This window comes from Panicum virgatum, chromosome 9K (genome assembly GCF_016808335.1).
Source record: "Panicum virgatum strain AP13 chromosome 9K, P.virgatum_v5, whole genome shotgun sequence".
NCBI lineage: Eukaryota > Viridiplantae > Streptophyta > Magnoliopsida > Poales > Poaceae > Panicum > Panicum virgatum.
This window is the reverse complement of record NC_053144.1, coordinates 19,617,614-19,636,735: the sequence shown is the minus strand read 5'-3', so window position 1 is coordinate 19,636,735 and position 19,122 is coordinate 19,617,614. Positions and strand designations below refer to the sequence as shown.

At 43.4% G+C, this 19,122-nt stretch overlaps 2 protein-coding genes across 3 annotated transcripts; both read left to right on the top strand.

The window, feature by feature from the left end:
- Positions 1–1,438: 1,438 nt before the first annotated feature.
- LOC120650625 (CBS domain-containing protein CBSX5-like) lies at positions 1,439–3,614 on the top strand. Its single transcript, XM_039927801.1, has 2 exons — positions 1,439–1,925; positions 2,530–3,614. The coding sequence occupies exons 1-2, from the start codon at positions 1,603–1,605 to the stop codon at positions 3,332–3,334; spliced, it is 1,128 nt and encodes a 375-aa protein (XP_039783735.1). The 5' UTR covers positions 1,439–1,602; the 3' UTR covers positions 3,335–3,614.
- Positions 3,615–6,059: 2,445 nt separating this feature from the next.
- LOC120650624 (protein DETOXIFICATION 42-like) lies at positions 6,060–13,250 on the top strand. Of its 2 annotated transcripts, none has more exons than XR_005665724.1 (13): positions 6,060–6,382; positions 6,526–6,647; positions 7,586–7,792; positions 7,863–8,050; positions 8,499–8,634; positions 9,421–9,517; positions 9,656–9,756; positions 9,985–10,148; positions 10,417–10,488; positions 10,619–10,677; positions 12,029–12,124; positions 12,215–12,336; positions 12,880–13,250. XR_005665724.1 is itself a non-coding variant. In XM_039927799.1 (13 exons), exons 1-13 carry the CDS (start codon positions 6,249–6,251, stop codon positions 12,920–12,922), a joined length of 1,599 nt encoding a protein of 532 aa, XP_039783733.1. In that variant the 5' UTR covers positions 6,091–6,248; the 3' UTR covers positions 12,923–13,250. The 2 variants fall into 2 exon arrangements, 1 of the variants encoding a protein (XP_039783733.1); XM_039927799.1 differs by having other exon boundaries at positions 6,091–6,382; positions 10,561–10,677.
- Positions 13,251–19,122: the final 5,872 nt, after the last annotated feature.

Genomic DNA, 19,122 nt, shown 5'->3' with positions numbered 1-19,122 from the left:
ACATTATTGTAAGCCCCGGATCGCTGCTGATTGTTCTACTAAACTTACATAACTCACTCACAAAAGGATGGTGCTTCAATTTTGAAAAAAAAGGCTAAGGGCTTATGTATTCACATCTGCACATCATGCAACTCCATTTAACCTAAAAATTTCATCACACACCCTAATTTCAAGAGTTTTCCATTGTACATTGGCCCTTTTTTTTCTTTAACTTTCCAAGGATATTGTGATAGTGTGTGCCTGTTTTATTTGCGTCCGATGAAATTGGGCAGTATAGGAAGCACGGGGTAAATTTGGTATGGACGTATGGTCACTGTTTACCTTGAGCTTTGCATATACTGTAGTAAATAGAAGTGGTGTTATCATAGTTTCGTTGTGGTTGAAACGCGGTCTATTCAAGCTTGCAACAGGGTGGCTCTCATAATACATTACAACTCTACTGTTTATGGGCATTTGTTTTTTTTCGAAAGATCTTATGGGCATTTGTGAACCTATTCAATTCCTTGTCTACAAGACTGCAAGGTACATCATTGAGAAATAAATTCCAACCAATTCTTGGTCTCAACTATAAACTTGAGCTTAAATTTACTTCGAATGGCATGATCATAACTGGCCAATAAATACAAGTATTTTGAAATGCATACGCTTCCCCTTCCTCGAAGCTTGATAACAGAGCTGGAGAGCAGTTGCAATTTCCTGGTCAAGCAAGCTGTTGAACCCCGTTAATAAAGGTCCAATTTGTCCACCTACCAGGTGGCGCCAGCATCTATGACACATTAGATTTAGAATCCATCAAAGGGTACTCGATATAAAAGTACTAACCTTAGCATAAAGTAGGCATTACCGTACTCAATAAGAGGAATACTCAGTATAGTATGACCTATTTTTTTTAACTGATTGATGATATTCTGATGACATAAAGGACACAGTTCTGAATTCTCTAAAGCTTCAGGTATTGTAACTGAAGAACTCCCTGTATTCCCGACAATCCATTTGCTACTTTTCATTGCATTGCATGGATGCCTTTTTGAACAGAGAATTTAGTGCTGAAGACCTGGAGCACTGGTCTTTCTTTTTGTTTTTTTTTCCCTGGAGTGGAGGACGAAACGTTTTTCCAGTTTGCTCCACCGGCGAAACTTTAAAAACAGCAGGGCCCGTTACACAAATCTCCCAGCAAGCGATCAGCCCGGGCCAGCTCGGCTCGACTCAGGTGTCAGCTCAGCTCCAGCCGACTTCGAGACCGTACACCGTTCGACGCCCCCACCTCGTAAACCGCGCAGGGGTTCGCACCCGCTCACCCTGAAATCAACCCGGCTCTCTCGTCATCCGGGCCCACCTCATAACGGACCCACATGTCATTGGCTGTCAACGAACCTGAAGCGCGTAGCTACCCCTCTCCCACCCCAAAGCCTATATAAAGCGCCCCCTCTCACCAGCCGCCGGCTGAAACCAAATCCCTCCTCCCTTCCGTCTTCCTCCCCAATCCTCCGGCCCCGGACCAAGAAACGCCTCCGCGGTTCCTCGCCGCAATCCTCCCTCCCTGAAAAACCTTCGCGAGAGGTTTCAATCCTCGAAACCGCCCAGGGCCCGCCCCGCGAGTGCATGGCAGTGAGCCTCCTGGCCAATGAGGTGTCGGACCTGTGCATCGGCAAGCCGGCCGTGAGGTCGCTCCCGCTCTCCGCCGCCGTCGGCGAGCTCGCCGCCGCGCTCCGGAGGGTGGCCCGCTCTGGCGCCGCAGGCTGCGTCGCGGTGACCGGACCAGCGCGCGCCGTCGTCGGCCGGGCCGGCCTCGCGGACGTGCTCTGCTTCCTCTGCACCGAGCCCGAGGCGCTCGCCCGCCCCGCCGCCGCGCTCGCCAAGCCGGTCTCCGCGATCCTGCCCAAGGACGGCGCCGGAGAGGTTCGCCGCGTTGATCCCCGCTCGAGGTAAGGTTCAATCCCCGCGTCTTTCTTGGTGCTTTAACAAATGACGCGTGAGACCCGTTCAATATTGGAACTTGTTGATTTTGGTCAAATCCCTGCAAAAATTGCGGAGAAAATTGATTGGAAGACAACCTGGTAAAATAGCACCTGTTAGCGTCATTATTTTGCCCCCTAAAATTACCTGAAGAGTTTTATCTCTGCTTGCCTGCTTGGAATATGCGACGACATTCGAACAAGTGGCTGTCACGCGGTGAAGAAAAAACCTCATTCAGGTGACTCGTCTGAGACAATCTTGTTGCGTGGTTCGGTGTGGCCGTGTGGGTTCCCCAGATATTGCGACATGCACCCCTGTGTCCTTGCAAGATTCTTGATGGGATCAGCCGCTTCCGGCTTCGCAATTTAAAGAGATCTTGGGAATGGGAATAGAAGCGGCATTTTGGCATGTGGTTCGAAAATTGCGCGTTTTAATCGAATCTTTCTTGGAAAAATGGCGACTTAATCCAATCTTTCTTGAAAAATTGGCGATTCTTTTGGGATCTCGTCCATTTTTAATCAAGCCATAGATGCCGTCGTTTGAGCTGACCAATGTGGTTTTTCTTCTTTGCAGTATCTTGGAGGCCCTTGATGCGGTCCTCAGCGGGGCGCAGGTGTTCGCCGTCCCGCTCCGCGCTGGCGGCCGCAAGAAGCAGCTCGGCGGCGGCGGCGGCGCCGCCGGCGACTTTTGCTGGCTCACACAGGAGGACCTCGTGCGCTACTTCCTCAACTCCATCGGCCTCTTCTACCATGTCGCCGCGCGCTCCGTGTCCTCCCTCGGCCTCGTGCGCACCGACTTCCTCTCGGTGCGCCCCGGCGAGTTGGCCCTGTCCGCCGTGCCCCTCATCCGCCGCGCCGTCGCCACGGAAACCGCGGTCGCCGTGGTCACCGAGGACGGCCACCTCGTCGGCGAGATCTCCCCGGCCCTCCTCGCGGCGTGCGACGAGACGGCGGCGGCGGCCATTGCCACGCTCTCGGTGGCGGACCTCATGGCCTACGCCGACTACTTCGGGTCGCCGCCAGAGCATATCCTGCGCGCGGTTAAGGCCGGGCTGAAGGACAAGGGCCTCGACGCCATGCTTGATCTGGTCGAGGACGAGACGCTGTCTTCGTTCTCCTCCCTCTCCGCCTCCTCGTCCTCCGACGAGGAGACCGGCCGGGCGCAGCTGAGGCGCCCGTCGTCGGGGAGCTACGGGCGCCGGTCGGCCGAGGAGCCTGTGGTGTGCAGCCACGCGAGCTCGCTGGTGGCCGTGATGGTGCAGGCGCTCGCCCACCGGGTGAGCTACGTGTGGGTGCTCGACGAGGACGACGACTGCCGCCTCGCCGGGATAGTCACGTTCGCGGACGTGCTGAGGGTGTTCCGGGAGCAGCTGCAGTGAGCGGCGGAGAAGCTCCGAGTTTTGCAGATGTCTGGAGAGGGCCTGCTGTTCCATCATTAGCATCTTTTGGTGAACCGAAGTGGATGAACTTGAACTGTTGTCTCTGTATCAAGTGCCTTAGTTTCTGAAAACACTTTTTGGTTTGAAGTTGAGACATTGTGGAGTACTATGTGTTTGCTTGGTGCTGCTGAACAATTTGGACCTTGGTATTGCTTTAATTAAGTCGATTTCTATAAATAATGCAGCATTGCGCCTTGATGCTGTAGGTTATTGTGCTTCAGTTTATGAGTCTATTTGAGTGATCGTCCTTCATCCATCCCATGGTGCATCAGTGCATGGTATCATAGCCAGTGGCGGAGGACGGATAAAAATCGAGGTATGGCGAAATTGAAAATTTAAATCAACAAAGTGAGATTTAAACAAAAACACCTATACATATGTAAATGTAAGATGTGATCCGATAAATGCGAAATTGCCGTGCTTGCTAAATTAACCAGCCAACCAATAACAATTAAATAATTAAAGCAATAAAGTACTACTTCCGGTCTTAAATATAAGTCGTGGTCGACTTTTTTTCAAAACTCTGATCATTCTTCTTATTCAAAATTTTTTACAAGTTATCATTTATTTTGCTGTGAATTGGTTTATCACTAAGGTTAGTTTGAGCATGACTTTTTATGTGTTTGAATAAATTTTTTAAATAAGACGAATGATCAAAGTTTTGAAAAAAAAATTCAAACGCGACTTATATTTAAGACCGGAGGGAATACTAAATAGGATTAAAAGAGTCATGAGATTAGGGGTGTGAATGTTCTAATGTATGGGGCACGTATGTGCGTGCTGCTGCTTCATCGGCGGATGGAGGATGGCTGCTCTGCTCATCTTTTCTCACGTCGAACTTGACGGCTAGCAGCACATTCCACGCCGGCTTGCGACCCCAACCGCCAAGCAGACCCACAAGTTTACATGGGCTGCAAGAATAGAAGCCGAAATAAGACAAGCAGTCACTGAGCCCACGGCCCACTATCCTGCTGCCTCTCTTCTTCATCGAATTGTTTTCTACAGCCTTGAATCTATCTCCAGGACCTCGTCGGCCAATCCATGGCGGGCGGACGCCAGATTGGAAGCAGGGCCAGCTATTTGCAGGGGTGTCCGCGCCAAACAAGGTATGCGCGAGCGCCATAGCTCGCCATAACGGGTCCTCCGCCCCTGATCATAGCATGACTGCATGAGTGCGAGCTGACATGTTTACCTTGGGGCAAAGGTCTGAACATAACTTGGATTGAGTAGTGATACTACAAATGAAGGAAAAGACAATTGCAGGAATAAACAAGGAGGGCGTTTTGCGGCCCTACTGCACGGAATTTTTTTCCGGCTGTAGCAGGGCTTGGAACCCAGGAGACGTGTGGCCCGTGGGCCTTTTTTTTTCATTTTTATATTTTAAAAAACAAAATTTAAAAAATATATGCCGAATAAAGAAAATTTTAAAAATGGTGTTTGTCACCCTCCTAATTGTGTTTATCTAAAATTTGGTCTAGTTGTGCTTATCTAAAATTTACCAAATTTTTTCTATAGCTCTTAGGAAATAAAATTTTTCTATTCGGCATATATTTTTAAAATTTTATTTTATTTTTTTAAAATATAAAAATGAAAAAGAGCCAGCCTCGCGTCCTGCAGGCTATCCCAGGCACCGTTCGTGCGTTGGGCCATCCTACGAAAGCCACAATCTGAACCAACGGCTCGCAGCGTGCGCGTGCGCCGTGCCTTTGGGCTGGGTCGGTCCGGGCCGTGCTTTTGAATTAAGCAGCAGCAGCATCGGTCCATTCGCCGATGTGGCACGCTATCGTTACCGTCTAGTAAAATACCCTATTTACCCTCCGTAGAAAAGGTCATCCCAGGCACCTTTCGTCCCCGTCCCCAAGAACCAGAAGCTCGCTCGCAGCCCCCACGCTGGCCCAGCCAGCTCGCCGCCCCCTCCCAGCCATCAAAACTTTGATTTGCTTTGGCCCGTTGATCAGGGATCTACCATGCATGTGTGGCTACCTGCAGAGAGAGGAATGAAGCGTGTCTCTGCACTATAGTAGAGAGTTTACAAGGAATTTTCTCAGCTTTCAGAACGGATGCAAGCTAACACCGAACATCAAATAAGTTGAACAGCGAGTCAAACTAGCCTGTAACTAAGGATCAAACTTAACATGCTTCTTGAGGATGGAGATGAAGCTGGCTGGGTGACCTGCTATTGTAGTGGTGGTAATAGGTCATAGTCCTAGTGGTCTCTTTATAACTCAATAAAATCCTTAAATATTTTAGTTCAAAATTATATAAGATCAAAGCTAAGTCCTTTTAAAGTCAGGCCTTTAGATTTCTAGTTCAAAATTTTGGGCTTTTTTTTACCTTCCCTAGCTATTGGAGGGTAAAAAGAATATTTTCACATCTAAGCTGACTAGGTGGTGACAATGCGAGCCAACGTGATGTGCCACGTCGGCAAATGGATGAAGTTGAACTAATTTAAGTAGTATAAAGATTAAATTAAATGTTTTATAGTTGAAGAATGAAATTAAATCGGAAACCATATTTTATGGATGAATTTGTCTATTTTGTCTCCAGGTTCCGGCACGCGCCACCCTACCCAACTCAACTGAACGAGAAACCGATTCCGAACCCCCCGCCGCGCCCGCCCCAGCCCCAGCCTGCGCGCCACCGCGGGGGGAGGCGCCAACTGAGCCCGGCTGGCCTCGTCCTCCTTCCTCACCCGGAGGCGACGCGCACATATGCCTTCCCCCGTGTCGCCCACCCGCGCCACGCACGCCGCGCGCGCGCACCCCGTCGTCCACGATTCCATTCCCTTTCCCGATCCCACTCGCAAAGGCGGGCGCCGTCGCGCTCGGCCTGCGCGCGGTGCGGGACGCATCATATGGGGGACGACGCCAGCCGCGGCGCCTGCGAGGAGAGCCTCCTGGACCGCAGCGCCGGCGCCGCCATGGAAGAAGAAGCGGGCGGCGAGCACCACCGCCACCACCCGCTCAGGGTGTTCTTCCGGGACGCCAGGTGAGCCATCCCCAACGGCCAACGGCCACCGGCTAGCTTTCTCTCTGTTTTTTCTTTTTCCGCGCGCGCGTCGAGCTCATCTTCATTCATTGTACTGTTCCCCACTATTCTTCCCCCGGTGCTTCGCCTGGTTCGTTCCGCAGGCTTGCGTTCAGGTGGGACGAGCTCGGGCGGGAGATCATGGGGATCGCGGTGCCTGGCGCGCTCGCGCTCATGGCCGACCCAGTCGCTTCCCTCGTCGACACGGCCTTCATTGGCCACATAGGTTTGCTCATGCCTTAATTATCCTATTATTTTCTTTTCCCCGTTATTACGAAGTCTCCGCCCACGTCCTAACCTGCTCCAGGAAACTCCGGAAAAGAAAATAAATAAAAATAGGTTAAGACCGGAGACTTTCCAACCTACCATGCTCTGCACCTGCTTATTGGGCGTCAATTTGATGAACTAACTGAGCTGTCTGCTCCTTATTCTTATTAAAGGCTATAAAAGTCGAGATTATGCTTTCTTCTTGTTTCTCCTTTTACCAACCAAAATTATGCTTTCTGATGGTTTAGGGAAAAAAAACATTTAAGAGTTATTACCTCCATTTTTCGCAAACCAACATGGCATACTACCCTTGTGATTTTGAGATGTACTAGTAACTTGCAAGAATGTTTTCACACCGGTCTTTTATTGGTTAGCGAAGGTTCTGGTTTGCGGATGTCTGCTTGTCTTGTTCTTATTAAGTCGAACAGCATGAAGATTTGAGCGCAGTAATAGTTGGTCCATGGTCGTTCCTCAGACTTGAGGTGGTAATATAATAACAACAGAAAAGCATATGTAATGCCATGTAAGATAATGGAAACTTCAGCAGAATAGCTGTGCTCTACACAGGTCATATCATTTATAATTAATTTCGTTACCAAATTCTCCTTTTAAAAAGCAAAATCTCCTTGTTTAAATGTGTTGAACTAATTCTTAGGTTCTGAAAAGTTTTTTTTTCTTGTCTGAAAGCAAATTGTTAATGAACATTCATACACTTTCTTCAGCTACTGTACACACATATTCATTTCTTCTTCTTTTTCCCTTATAAATGCACTTGTCCTTAAGGTTGATTAGGAACCTAGACGAGACCATGGGTTAAATTTCAGGACTGCTGGGGCATTTTACTCTTTTATACAGGTAATCTGGTCGGTATGATATCTTTTCATATGTGACAAACAGGTCCAGTTGAACTTGGAGCTGTAGGTGTATCAATTGCTGTGTTTAATCAAGTCTCAAGAATTGCAATATTCCCCCTTGTTAGTGTGACAACATCATTTGTTGCTGAGGAGGATGCTATGTCCAATGGCAGAGACAACGACAAAATAAATCAAGAAAATAAACACGCTGTTTCTGATAGTGAAATGGTAGAACTGATTTCTGCTGAAGGTAATCTTTTGAAATGCTTGGGCAAATGATCAATCCATACTTTTCTTGACACCTTAAAATTTACTTGCAGAGGCTAGTGCCACTACCAGCAAATCATCTTTTGAAACTGACTCATGCGAGGTCAGTATTGAGCAAAAGAGGAAAAATATTCCATCAGTCTCTACAGCACTATTACTTGGTGGGGTGCTCGGCCTACTTGAAACCCTACTTCTTGTTCTCTCTGCAAAACCTATCTTAGGTTACATGGGTGTAACACCGGTAACATTTTCTTTATTCCTTTTTATCTATTGATGTTCTCTAGTCTGTTCCACAGAAAAAACATTACCATTTTTGTTTCCAATTGAGGACACTATATTGTTATAGCTAACTAGCTAAACAAATGTTATTTTAGGTTGCTAAAATATCTAGTGCAGAAAAGTTTAGAGAATATACTTGTTCATGTACTTTTGTTTAATATGTGTGTGCGTACGAGTCTTTTTTTACTCTATTTCTCTTCTCAATGTAACAATGTGCAGTTCTCCTGTGCGTTTGAGGAAACAAAGAAATTTTTGCAATATAGTAGACTCACTATCAGTTTAATTTCGAAAACTGTAAGATTTTGAAATTTTAAACAAGAATCTGTTTGACCTTCGGGATTTGCTTTTTGTTGCTTTTCCCATAAGCAATTAGCTATTACTTATTAAATGGAAGTACTATTTTCCAACAGGATTCTGCTATGATGAAGCCCGCATTACAATACTTGGTTCTCAGATCTGTTGGTGCTCCTGCTGTTCTTTTATCTTTGGCAATGCAAGGAGTCTTTCGTGGACTTAAGGATACGAAGACGCCTCTATATGCAACTGGTATAATAATACTTCATTTCTTTGATGGTGAACTGTATATGCTTGGCAAATTGGATTCTAAAAGGAAACTTCCACTTTAATCCCGTTGTGACTGGATTTTGATTTGCCACATTTCAGTATGGATCCCTTCCCCCATTAATGCTAGTTTTGAAAGTGGTTTGTCATCATGAAAATATCACTTTCCCCAACACGTATACCACCACGATAAAAAGAAAAGTAATGTGCCGAAAATGTTCCAAATAGGAACGTTTTAGTGGGAGAAGGAAGTGTGTGGTCATCATAGCATGTGGATAGAGTGATTGGTGATGTGGTGGTGTAGGCAACACATGCATTGGAGAGGCATATCTAAGCAAGAAAATATCTAGGGTGAAATAGCTTCTCATATCTGCCAATTCCACATTCAACTAAGCTTATGCCATTAAACCACTAAGGAGACCGATTCTGGATGTCAAGTTATCCGGTCTGTGAGCATCTGAATTATACCAACTTATGTCGATAATTGAGACGAGTAAAGCGAACCTTTTTCCACTTCGCAAATAGCTGTAGTTTACGATGCTCTTAACACTATTAAAATTCTTGAGTACATTCTTTTTCAATCAGTATTTCGAATGCATGCATTTTGGATTGAAGGGTCCAACATTGACTGCAATATATTCAATATAATATTTGTCAGTTGAACATATTTAGTCATTTACATGATGAGTAATGTATTGCTAATGATTTGTGGCAATTTTTTTGGAAGGATTTCTTTTTTCCCCTAAGTGTCTATGTTTTTATGATGACCAGTGGCTGGAGATGCTATCAATATAGTTTTGGACTCAATATTTATGTTTGTGTTCCAATATGGTGTCAAGGGTGCTGCCATTGCTCATGTTATATCACAGTAAGTAGTGCTATTGTTTCCTCTGATGGATACCTTTGCCTTTTTCTTTCCTGTCGAGATGGGAGGCATATTATATCCAAAAGTTTATAATTCTCGTGTCCTATCTTTTGTGATAGTGTATGGTGGAACATTCTGCAGATATTTTATTGCATCTATACTCTTATGGAGATTATGGCTCCATATAGATTTGTTGCCACCCAGCTTGAATCACCTGCAGTTTGGTCGGTTTCTTAAAAATGGTAATTTGTTTCTATTACACTTGACTCCATATAGATTTTTCCATTAGATGATGCTCATTAGTGAACCATTTACCTGCCCTTTTTTTAGTTGACATTGTCACAACAAATCTTTTTCCTTATTTATATTTAAGCTATGACACCATTTAATTCTATATCGAAGATCTTCTTGTCAATGGCTGTTTAAATCACATACTAATTGTATTAAGATCTTCTTCTTTCACACTCTAGGTTTTTTGTTACTTGCACGAGTTATTGCCGCCACATGTTGTGTGACACTATCTGCATCAATGGCTGCACGACTGGGTTCAACTCCAATGGCTGCATTCCAGATCTGCTTGCAGACCTGGTTGGCTTGTTCGCTTCTTGCAGATGGATTAGCTTTTGCTGGTCAGGTAAGGGAACCCTTTTGCTTTTCCTTACTGTTAACCTTCTTTACTGAAATTTTCATCAAGTTTAAGCTCAGTTAACATGATTGGTAACATGGGTTTTTGGATGCACCTACACAAGGAAAATTTATGAGATACTGGTCAATAACTGAAACATACAGCATTTAATATTCCTATCTGTGTTAGGATAATGTATATTGATATGTTGGGAGTGATGTGACCTGCATGTTGTCTTTTGGTTTATTTCTCATAAATCCGGATCATATTTCAACAGGCTATACTTGCAAGTGCATTTGCTCGTAAGGACTATCCAAAGGCTACTGCCACAGCTTCTCGTGTCCTGCAGGTATGTTATTTATCTTGCTTTTCTATTTGAGACATTTTCCATGGCCTTTGAGACACACTTCTTATATTGCAGCTGGCATTGGTCTTGGGACTTCTCCTAAGTTTACTTCTTGGTATTGGTTTGCGTATAGGATCAAGGTTATTTACGAGTGATCAGGGTGTACTGCATCATATCTACATAGGAATACCGGTATGGTTTCACTATACTGAAAGCTAAGAGTATGGCAATTTTCAGTCTTGATATCCTAGTGTTAGATTCATATTATCTCCCTTGGTGTGGTAGCTTGAAACTAGACAGGTAGGCGCGCTACGTTGCGCCGTTCAAGTTGTTTTGTACATGGCTGATACATATGAAATCCAAGTCGCAAACATAACTGTTATATAATATGAACGATGATTTAATTATACTTTGCGAGTTTAATAATTAAATATATTTTGTGGGTGGATTCGAACTGAATATTACGTGGGTACCACCTGAATAGCACGCAGAACCCACGTGGGTCTTGTATAAATAGTACATGTAGGAATTTTTTTTACGTTAGTAGGTATAGTTGATGGATTAGCTTACACTAATTATTGATTTTGGTAGAAAAAAATAAGATTAGAAATGAATGAATGATTCAATTATATTTTGTGAGTTTATGAAGTGAAAACAAAATTCAATAAATAGTAGAGTTACCACGTGTACGTTGTATACAAAATTATTTTATTATTTTTATATAAAAAATAGTTAAATATATTTTATGCGCGGCCCCAATTAAATAGTATGTTGGTCCCACGTGGAGACCACATACTGTTCATGTGGGGTCCCACGTAAACAGTATGTGGGTCCCACCTAAACAGTATGTGGGCCCCACATGGGACCTGTATGAACAGTGCACCAGCCCACGTGTGAACAGTGCACCGGCCCCGTGGGGCCACGACTCATGAGCTTATGAAGTGAAAACAAAATTCAATAAATAGTAGAGTTACCACGTGTACGTTGTATACAAAATTATTTTATTATTTTCATATAAAAAATAGTTAAATATATTTTATGCGCGGCCCCAATTAAATAGTATGTTTGTCCCACGTGGAGACCACATACTGTTCATGTGGGGTCCCACGCAAACAGTATGTGGGTCCCACCTAAACAGTATGTGGGCCCCACATGGGACCTGCATGAACAGTGCACCAGCCCGTGTGTGAACAGTGCACCGGCACCGTGGGGCCACGACTCGTGAGCTTGCGCCGATTCTTGGCGCGTTAGTAGAGTATATATATATTAATGAATACTTCCTCTGGTCATTTGTACATGATGCTGGAGGCTATTTCGAAATATTCATGAATACATCACATTCTGCATCATTTCTTTCATCATTCTGCAATCTGCATGCTTCCTGAGACTCGTTAGAGAGAAAAAAACTGCATGCAAGCCTTTCAGAGAGAGATTAATTAGGAATTTTTTTGGCTAATAAGCCCTTTCCTAACAACATGTAAAGTCAACTGGACGTAGTATTACTCAATTTCTTTAACTAAACTGTTGGTTTTTCCCCGTCCAGTTTGTCTGTCTTACTCAACCAATCAACGCTTTGGCTTTTGTATTTGATGGAATCAACTATGGAGCGTCAGATTTTGGATATGCTGCCTACTCAATGGCAAGTTGACAAACTTCTGTTCTTATAGCTGTCCTGTATTTTTTTTTAAAAACTTTTCTCTTACAAATTGTACTGAATTTGTATCATCAGGTCCTTGTCGCTATTGTCAGTATCATTTGCATACTCACTCTTGCAAGTTATAGCGGCTTTACTGGAATTTGGGCAGCTTTGGTGATCTACATGAGCCTCCGGATGTTTGCTGGATTTTGGAGGTAAAATCATCGAACCATTCCAACGTTTCATTCAGTCATGAATGCTTCAAAACTTATCCAGTTTAACACAGAAGCTGAAACCCCCCACGTCTGTTCTTAAGCCATCCAAGATACATCTTTGTCGCATATAAAGTGAAACCCCGCTGAGATTTGAGCTAGAGTGACACAAGATTTTGCTCTCTATCAAGAATATTGAGTGCCCACTTCCATCAATGATATTTGAAATTGTGCGGTATGCCGCAACATTGAATAACAAGTCGATTTCATTCCACGGGCCAGTGCATGTTTGGGAGGTGGGTGGCCCATAGGGAAAGCAAAGCATTACATTCCAGTAGACATAAAAACACGCAACTCGTGCGAGAGAACCAAATCCTTCTTTTGGGAAAGCATGACATCATCTAGATCGATTTGGTTGCGCATGTGGGATCTTTGTTCTGTTGACATTGTGCTCCACAAGTTTCGTGTTACACAAGCTGTAGTGTGTCTTTTGCTATACATATTGACTTATGGCTATACCTGCTCATCTTTGTTCTTTTCTTCCAGGATAGGGACTGCACGAGGTCCATGGGTTTTTCTTCGCAGCTGAACATGGGCACATCTAAGAATCTATTCTCGAACAAAACAGGAAGCCGTTAACTGGCACGACAGCCCCCTATAGACTGTGCGAGCCTCCATCATGTGTTAGGCGCGAACGGGGGGAAGTCCTGTGATCTATTGTACATGTGGGTTCTTCAAACTTCATTCTTAACATTTCACACCGTAAAGGAATTTATTGGCAACACATAATGGAGTGGTCAAGTGCGTGGATAATTACTAATTAGGTTTTGGATTCGGGTCATTTTGACATGAAGTGTGCCCTTAATATATGCAAGCCAAAAGGCTACAATGAAAGCTGTCCTGTCCGAGAGAGGTCATACGAGTGACGGGCTTTGTTAATGTTCCTCACGAGGTCCTTAAAAACCTGAGGTGCGGCCACACCAGAGGTGAGCCCCCCTCTTGCTGTCCTTTCGTCCACATTCAGCTCTTTACTCAAGGATTTGAAAAGCGTGGGTTTCAGGTTTTTATCTCTCGCGCACAGATGTGATCACAACCATAATGCACATGAAAGAGGGGAAGAATACTCCCTTTGATGCTGATGCCCATTTTGAAATTGAACTTAAAAGTTTGCATGATGATCAGCATAATTTAGTGAGGGCATTTTGGTAATTAAGCTCAAAAACCTCTCTAAGCACGATATCTCTATTTTTATGCATTTCTAAGCTTATGAAAAATGGTTTTTCATCTCATAAACCCTAAAAGTAAACAAAATCTAGCAAAAAGGAAATCTCAAAAAAAATCTAGCAAAAAGGAAAATATTTTTGTTTTACGCGTATTTATTAAAATCTACTAAATCTATTACATCAACTTCATTTTCAAAGTTATAAGAAGGCTCAAGAAAAGTTTTTAGACATTGACCATTTACCTTAAAAACGTTACCTTTGTCATCTTGTATATCGTGATCGCACCATGTGTCTGACGTGTTGATGACAGTGTATGGTCCAATTAACCTCCGGCGAGGCCAAATCGAGCTCAGGTCCCCAATTGCCAAATTGAGTTCCGATGCCGTTCAATTAACCTCCGGCGAGGCTGAAATACCGAATCGAGCTCCGGGGCTGCCCAATCGTCCTTTGGTCGTGGCGGTGATGAAGTCAAGGACGTGGAACTCCCAGAGCAGGAGTTTCTGCAGCACGTCGTGGCCATCGGTGCCGGGCAGCATGAGCTGGTGGTGCCCCTCCGCACCTACTAGTTTAGCAAGCTACGAGAAGCAAGGACGAGAAGCTACGAGAGCTCTGGCCCCTCCGCACCTACGCGAGCGGCGCTTCCGGTAGCCTCGCAAGATTGCGAGCGGTGCCCGTGCGCGTGAGGGTGTGCGGCGGCTCTGGCAACCCAGCACGACAGCGAGCGGCGGCTTCCAGCGGCCCGCACCTGTGACTGTGTGGTTGAGCGGCGGCTCCGGCGGACCCGCAAAAGGGCTTCCGGCGGCTCCTGGCGGCCCGCGCGTGTGAGGCATGGCTCTGGTGGCCCACGTGTGAGGCCGGGCCCATGCGCTCATGGCTTCCCTAGCCTGGAGCCGCCGCCCTGGTGCCGCCGTCACCGGTTGAATCGAGAAAAAGAAGTGGAGCGAGAGAGAGAGAGGAGGAGGAGGAGAGACGGGACTTGGGAGCAAGGTTCACCAAACCAACCGGTGGGAACCGGTTCCGGTTTGACCGGTTACCGGTTAAACCGGTTCGGCCCGGTTCCGGTTTGGTCTGGTATCTAACCGGCCAAAATTCAAAATTGAAATTTAAATTCAAAAAATGAAAAATTCCCAAAAAATTCCTAAAAATACTTCAAGATGCAATGAATCTAATAGTGTCAAATTTTCTCAAAAATTCGTTCATTTAGTATAGTTTGCGGGGATTTAAAGTTAAATCAAAAAAGAAAAAAGAAAAAAATGGGCTGGCCCATTAAAGCCCACCGGTCAAACCGGTCAGTAAACCGGTAAAACCGGCCGGTAAACCTGTTGCACGGGAGCTTTTGAATTTGAATTTAAATTCAAACCGGTCAAAACCGACCGATAAACCGGTAAAACCGGCCGGTAAACCGGTCAAACCGGCCGGTAAACCGGTCGGAACCGGTTGCATGGGATTTTTTGAATTTATTTGAATTTGGATTTGAATTCAACCGGTTTCCACCGGTTACCGGTCAAACCGGTCCGGTAAACCGCTACCGGAGGGCGGCGGTTTGACCGGACCGGTCGGTTCGGTTAACCCTGCTTGGGAGTTTGGGACAGAGTTCTTAAGGTTAAACGGGACAAGGGGTATTGTTGTCTTTCCACACTATTATGAAAGGTTTATCTCTTTTTCTTAATTCGTTTATTTGAGATCCTACTAACAGAGTTAGACGAAGAAGCAAACAAAAGCTTCATTTTCATAAAACTAGTATAGAGCCCGACTAGTATAGAGCCCGTGCATTGCAACGATTAATATATAATTGCGTTGCTTAGTTTAGAGATTTTAAAGAGAACACGATAACCATAAGATTTCATTCCAAAATAACATCTAGTCTCGTGAGTTTTACTGGAGTGTGTAATCAATTATAGTCTAATTTTACTAGAAAGCTATATATCTACTATCTGATTATGAAATTGTGATATGCATACGGACGAGAAAAGTCGGAGACATGAAACAGTGCGCTGCAATGGGGAAATTTAAAGAGTCCGTCACATTAGATTGATTGTGTTATCCCCCTGCTCTCTCTTGCATGAGGAGCCCAGAAACGTGTCAGGCCAGGAAGGTGGGACGTGGGAACGTTTCAGCCTAGGAAGGCCCAAGCCCAAAACGGACCAAGGAAACAATCCCTTTAGAAATAGGTAAAGATAGGGGGTAAAAATGCAAAGTAAAAGAAAGTGAGGGTAAAAATCACAATTGAGGTTCAAAATAAGGGCAAAAATGCAATGATCCTATTATATATGCTTTTTTCTCAAGGTAACTCGGGCTTCTGCTGGTTATGGCAATAAGTCTCCATAGATCAAAATGTCCATAACTAAATATATGTCATCATTCTGAATTTTGAATGTTTATCAAATTTGTTACATCATCGGGACCTCATACTACGTGTCGTGGAGTCAGCAAACCCACCTACCAAAACAATTATCAAAACAACTGGATGGTCAAATATGAATGATATTGAAAGTTGGACAGCGAAAGATTCCTGGCTTTGCGGTTTGATGGTTAAAACCAAACCGAAGTGATAGTTTGATGACCAAAATAGACTTTAATCTTAAATATAACGATAGGATCTAACAGAATGGTATGTAATGTATGAAAATTTAGAATTGATGGCATTAAAGGGATTATCTAAATTTGGATGCGATACAAGGGATGAGTTAAATTTTTAATGGCATATATGAAAATTTCTCTAAGACCTATAGGCCGACAACGACCACCAAAACCACTGGGACTACCATTGACCATGCTAGAGACTAAACCCAGGTAGGAGAGCACAAAGTAACCTAGGGCCCAGACTATATTTCAGCTGCAAGGGAGGGTTTTTTTTTTCATTTCACCAAGGTTCTAAATCCTGTGGGAGAGTATAAAGTTATGATATTCATCTCGTAGCTTTAAAAGGCTAAATCCGCTAATAGCCGGTTATATCCTGTTATAGCCGCTAAATTAAAGGTTATTTAGCTTGCTAAACCATATAATTAGTATTTATTAATTATTAGTTTAGTATTGAACTTTATCATTTACAAAACTTAGTATTTCATTAATGATGTAACGAGCGAATAAAGCCCAAGACTTACCCTAGTACATGAAATTTTCTTGATTTCATGTTTATATGCAAAATTACTGATAGATTTATGTATGATGTTGAAGTAGAAATGCGTAATTGTGAAAAGTTTCTAGAAAATTAGAGAGTATGCATGAACCATGATTACCAAGCTTCATAGTAAAATATGGAATACTCTAGAAATAAGATAATTAGATATTTGTATGGTTAGATAAGCATGAGAAAAATTATATAGTTAGATATTTTGTAAGGAAGTGTGCAGAAGATGGATACATGGCAAAAACCATATAGGAGGTGCTCCCCTCCCCTCATATCATGGCATAAGAGGTCTCAGGTAGGAGGAGTGTTCCCCTCCCCTCTTGCCATATCATGGCATAAGAGGTCTCAAGTAGGAGATAGCAAGGTTGACATATAGTGTAGCAGTATCATGGTAGGATAGAAATATAAAAAGTGCAAAAGTCTTGTGTTGTACTAAGTTATGGTGAACAAAGAATTGAGTTCTCATATAGAGTTGATCTTTTGTATTCATTTTAAACCAAATTGTTGATCTCTCATATTCATTTTAAACCAAATTGAGGCAAGTTTGGAAAGTAAACATAAAGGAATGGAGACAAAGGAAAAATCATCAAATCCAATCTAAATGATAAGCTAAATGATTCCCAAACCAAGTATAGTAGGGTATACACAAATTATATTTAGTGATTAAGGTTTTTCTTCTATCTGCCATGTCCTTATCAAAGGTTAATGTTATCCATTTATCATCTCCCTAGGACTAGAAGTTTCTCATATGCTCCTTGTAGTCTTATAAGTATTGAATGGTTACATGCACATCGTGTGAAGCTAGACCCTGTTATTAAACAAAAAATAATCAATCAAATAGAGTGTAAACCTATGGTAGATTAACAACACATAACACATACTTATCAGTATGCCACAAGGGTAGAATAACCACGCATACCATACAATACTCAATGGACCATTCATCTCTTTTGGTATCATTATTCCAAAAATTCTCAAACTCATTCATTGACTTAAAAGAGCTTTACCTCTCTAGTATTTTTATTGGTTTCTCGAGTACAACATGAAGACTTTAGTCCCAAGCAAGTTTTATGGTGCCCTAAAATTTCTTAAGAAATAAACTTACACGTATTAGTGGTGTAGTTAAATTTTGTAAGAATGTGGACATTTTCAACAGATCAGAAAAACGTTGTGCAAAGAAATTTATTAACAATCCCTTAATATGGAATCCATCTGGATCCTGAACAATTGGAGCAGGCTAGATAATGATAACCAAAAACAAGAGAGAAAGAAATAAGAAAAAATAAGTTAGAAAGTTGTGCATATACTACATGATCTAGTAAAAGCATAACATATCTATATCTCAGATCCGTCTCAATGCTAAACTGGTCCCCTTGGTTCAAACCAAGTGCGCGAGTCAATCCACTATATATAGTGGTCTTAAAATCTTCATCTTCTTCTATATTTTGTGGCTTTCCTAGCAAGGCATACACACCATAGTGCTCCCATCGAAGTACATCATCAATTCCAATCCTCTGGAAACCAAAAAAAATTTTAGTAACATAATGAGATATTGGAGTAGAGAAACCATATACATATTACTCACAACGAAAGTTCCAACTGACTCTTCTTCAGTTATTATGTAGATTCTTCTGAATGAAGCCCACCAGCGCATATTACATCTTACACTTCTATAGCGCTAGGTGTAGGTGCACACACTTTTCTAAGGCGTTGTCGATGAACCTTAAGACCTGCAGCTGTAAGGATCGATGGACCAAGAGGGGGGGTGAATTGGGTCTTTTTCAAATTTATAAAACAAAGTAAAGCAACCTTAACTTATGCAATACTAGTAAGGCTCAATTCACCAACCGGCTAACTAAGCAAACTACACAAGCTATAAAGGATAAAACAAGATATGAGACTAAGCAAGGTAGAGCTAAGTTATGATCTCTAAGGTCAAGCACATGAATAATTGCATGAAAGTAAGTGCTTGAAAGTAAAGAGTGGGCAAGAGACAACCGGATTTTTTCTTGTGATGTCGATGTGTTGGCACACACCCCTAATCCACGTTGTGACACTCACTAAGAGTCTTGTCACCTCCCAAGTCACCGAGACGAGGGCGCTCACTAAGAGTCTCCGTTCACCATCCCGGCGTGGTGGAGCTCAAGCCACGTACAAACTTCTTCGGGCTCCCACAATCCTTGGCAAGCTCTGGAAGAAACACCTTCAATCACCAAGATCGCCTAGGTGCTGCCAATCACCAAGAGTAACAAGCTAGGGCCTTCACTTGAGCAAGAACCGATCACCAAGAACGGATGCACACAAGCTTCTCTCTACTCAAGTCTTTAGTCTTGCTTCTTGAATGATTGTATGAACAAATGTGTGAATGATGAAGCTCATGGTGGCTCTCAACAATATATAAGTGTATGAATGTTGTCTGGTGCCAAGAGAGTGCAA

Bases quoted from the DNA above. Each gene is read 5' to 3' on its own strand.
- LOC120650625 (XM_039927801.1), top strand. From the start codon at position 1,603: ATGGCAGTGAGCCTCCTGGCCAATGAGGTGTCGGACCTGTGCATCGGC. The intron at 1,926-2,529 runs GTAAGGTTCAAT...TCTTCTTTGCAG, and splicing joins CGCGTTGATCCCCGCTCGAG to TATCTTGGAGGCCCTTGATG.
- LOC120650624 (XM_039927799.1), top strand. From the start codon at position 6,249: ATGGGGGACGACGCCAGCCGCGGCGCCTGCGAGGAGAGCCTCCTGGAC. The intron at 6,383-6,525 runs GTGAGCCATCCC...TTCGTTCCGCAG, and splicing joins GTGTTCTTCCGGGACGCCAG to GCTTGCGTTCAGGTGGGACG. The intron at 12,337-12,879 runs GTAAAATCATCG...CTTTTCTTCCAG, and splicing joins ATGTTTGCTGGATTTTGGAG to GATAGGGACTGCACGAGGTC.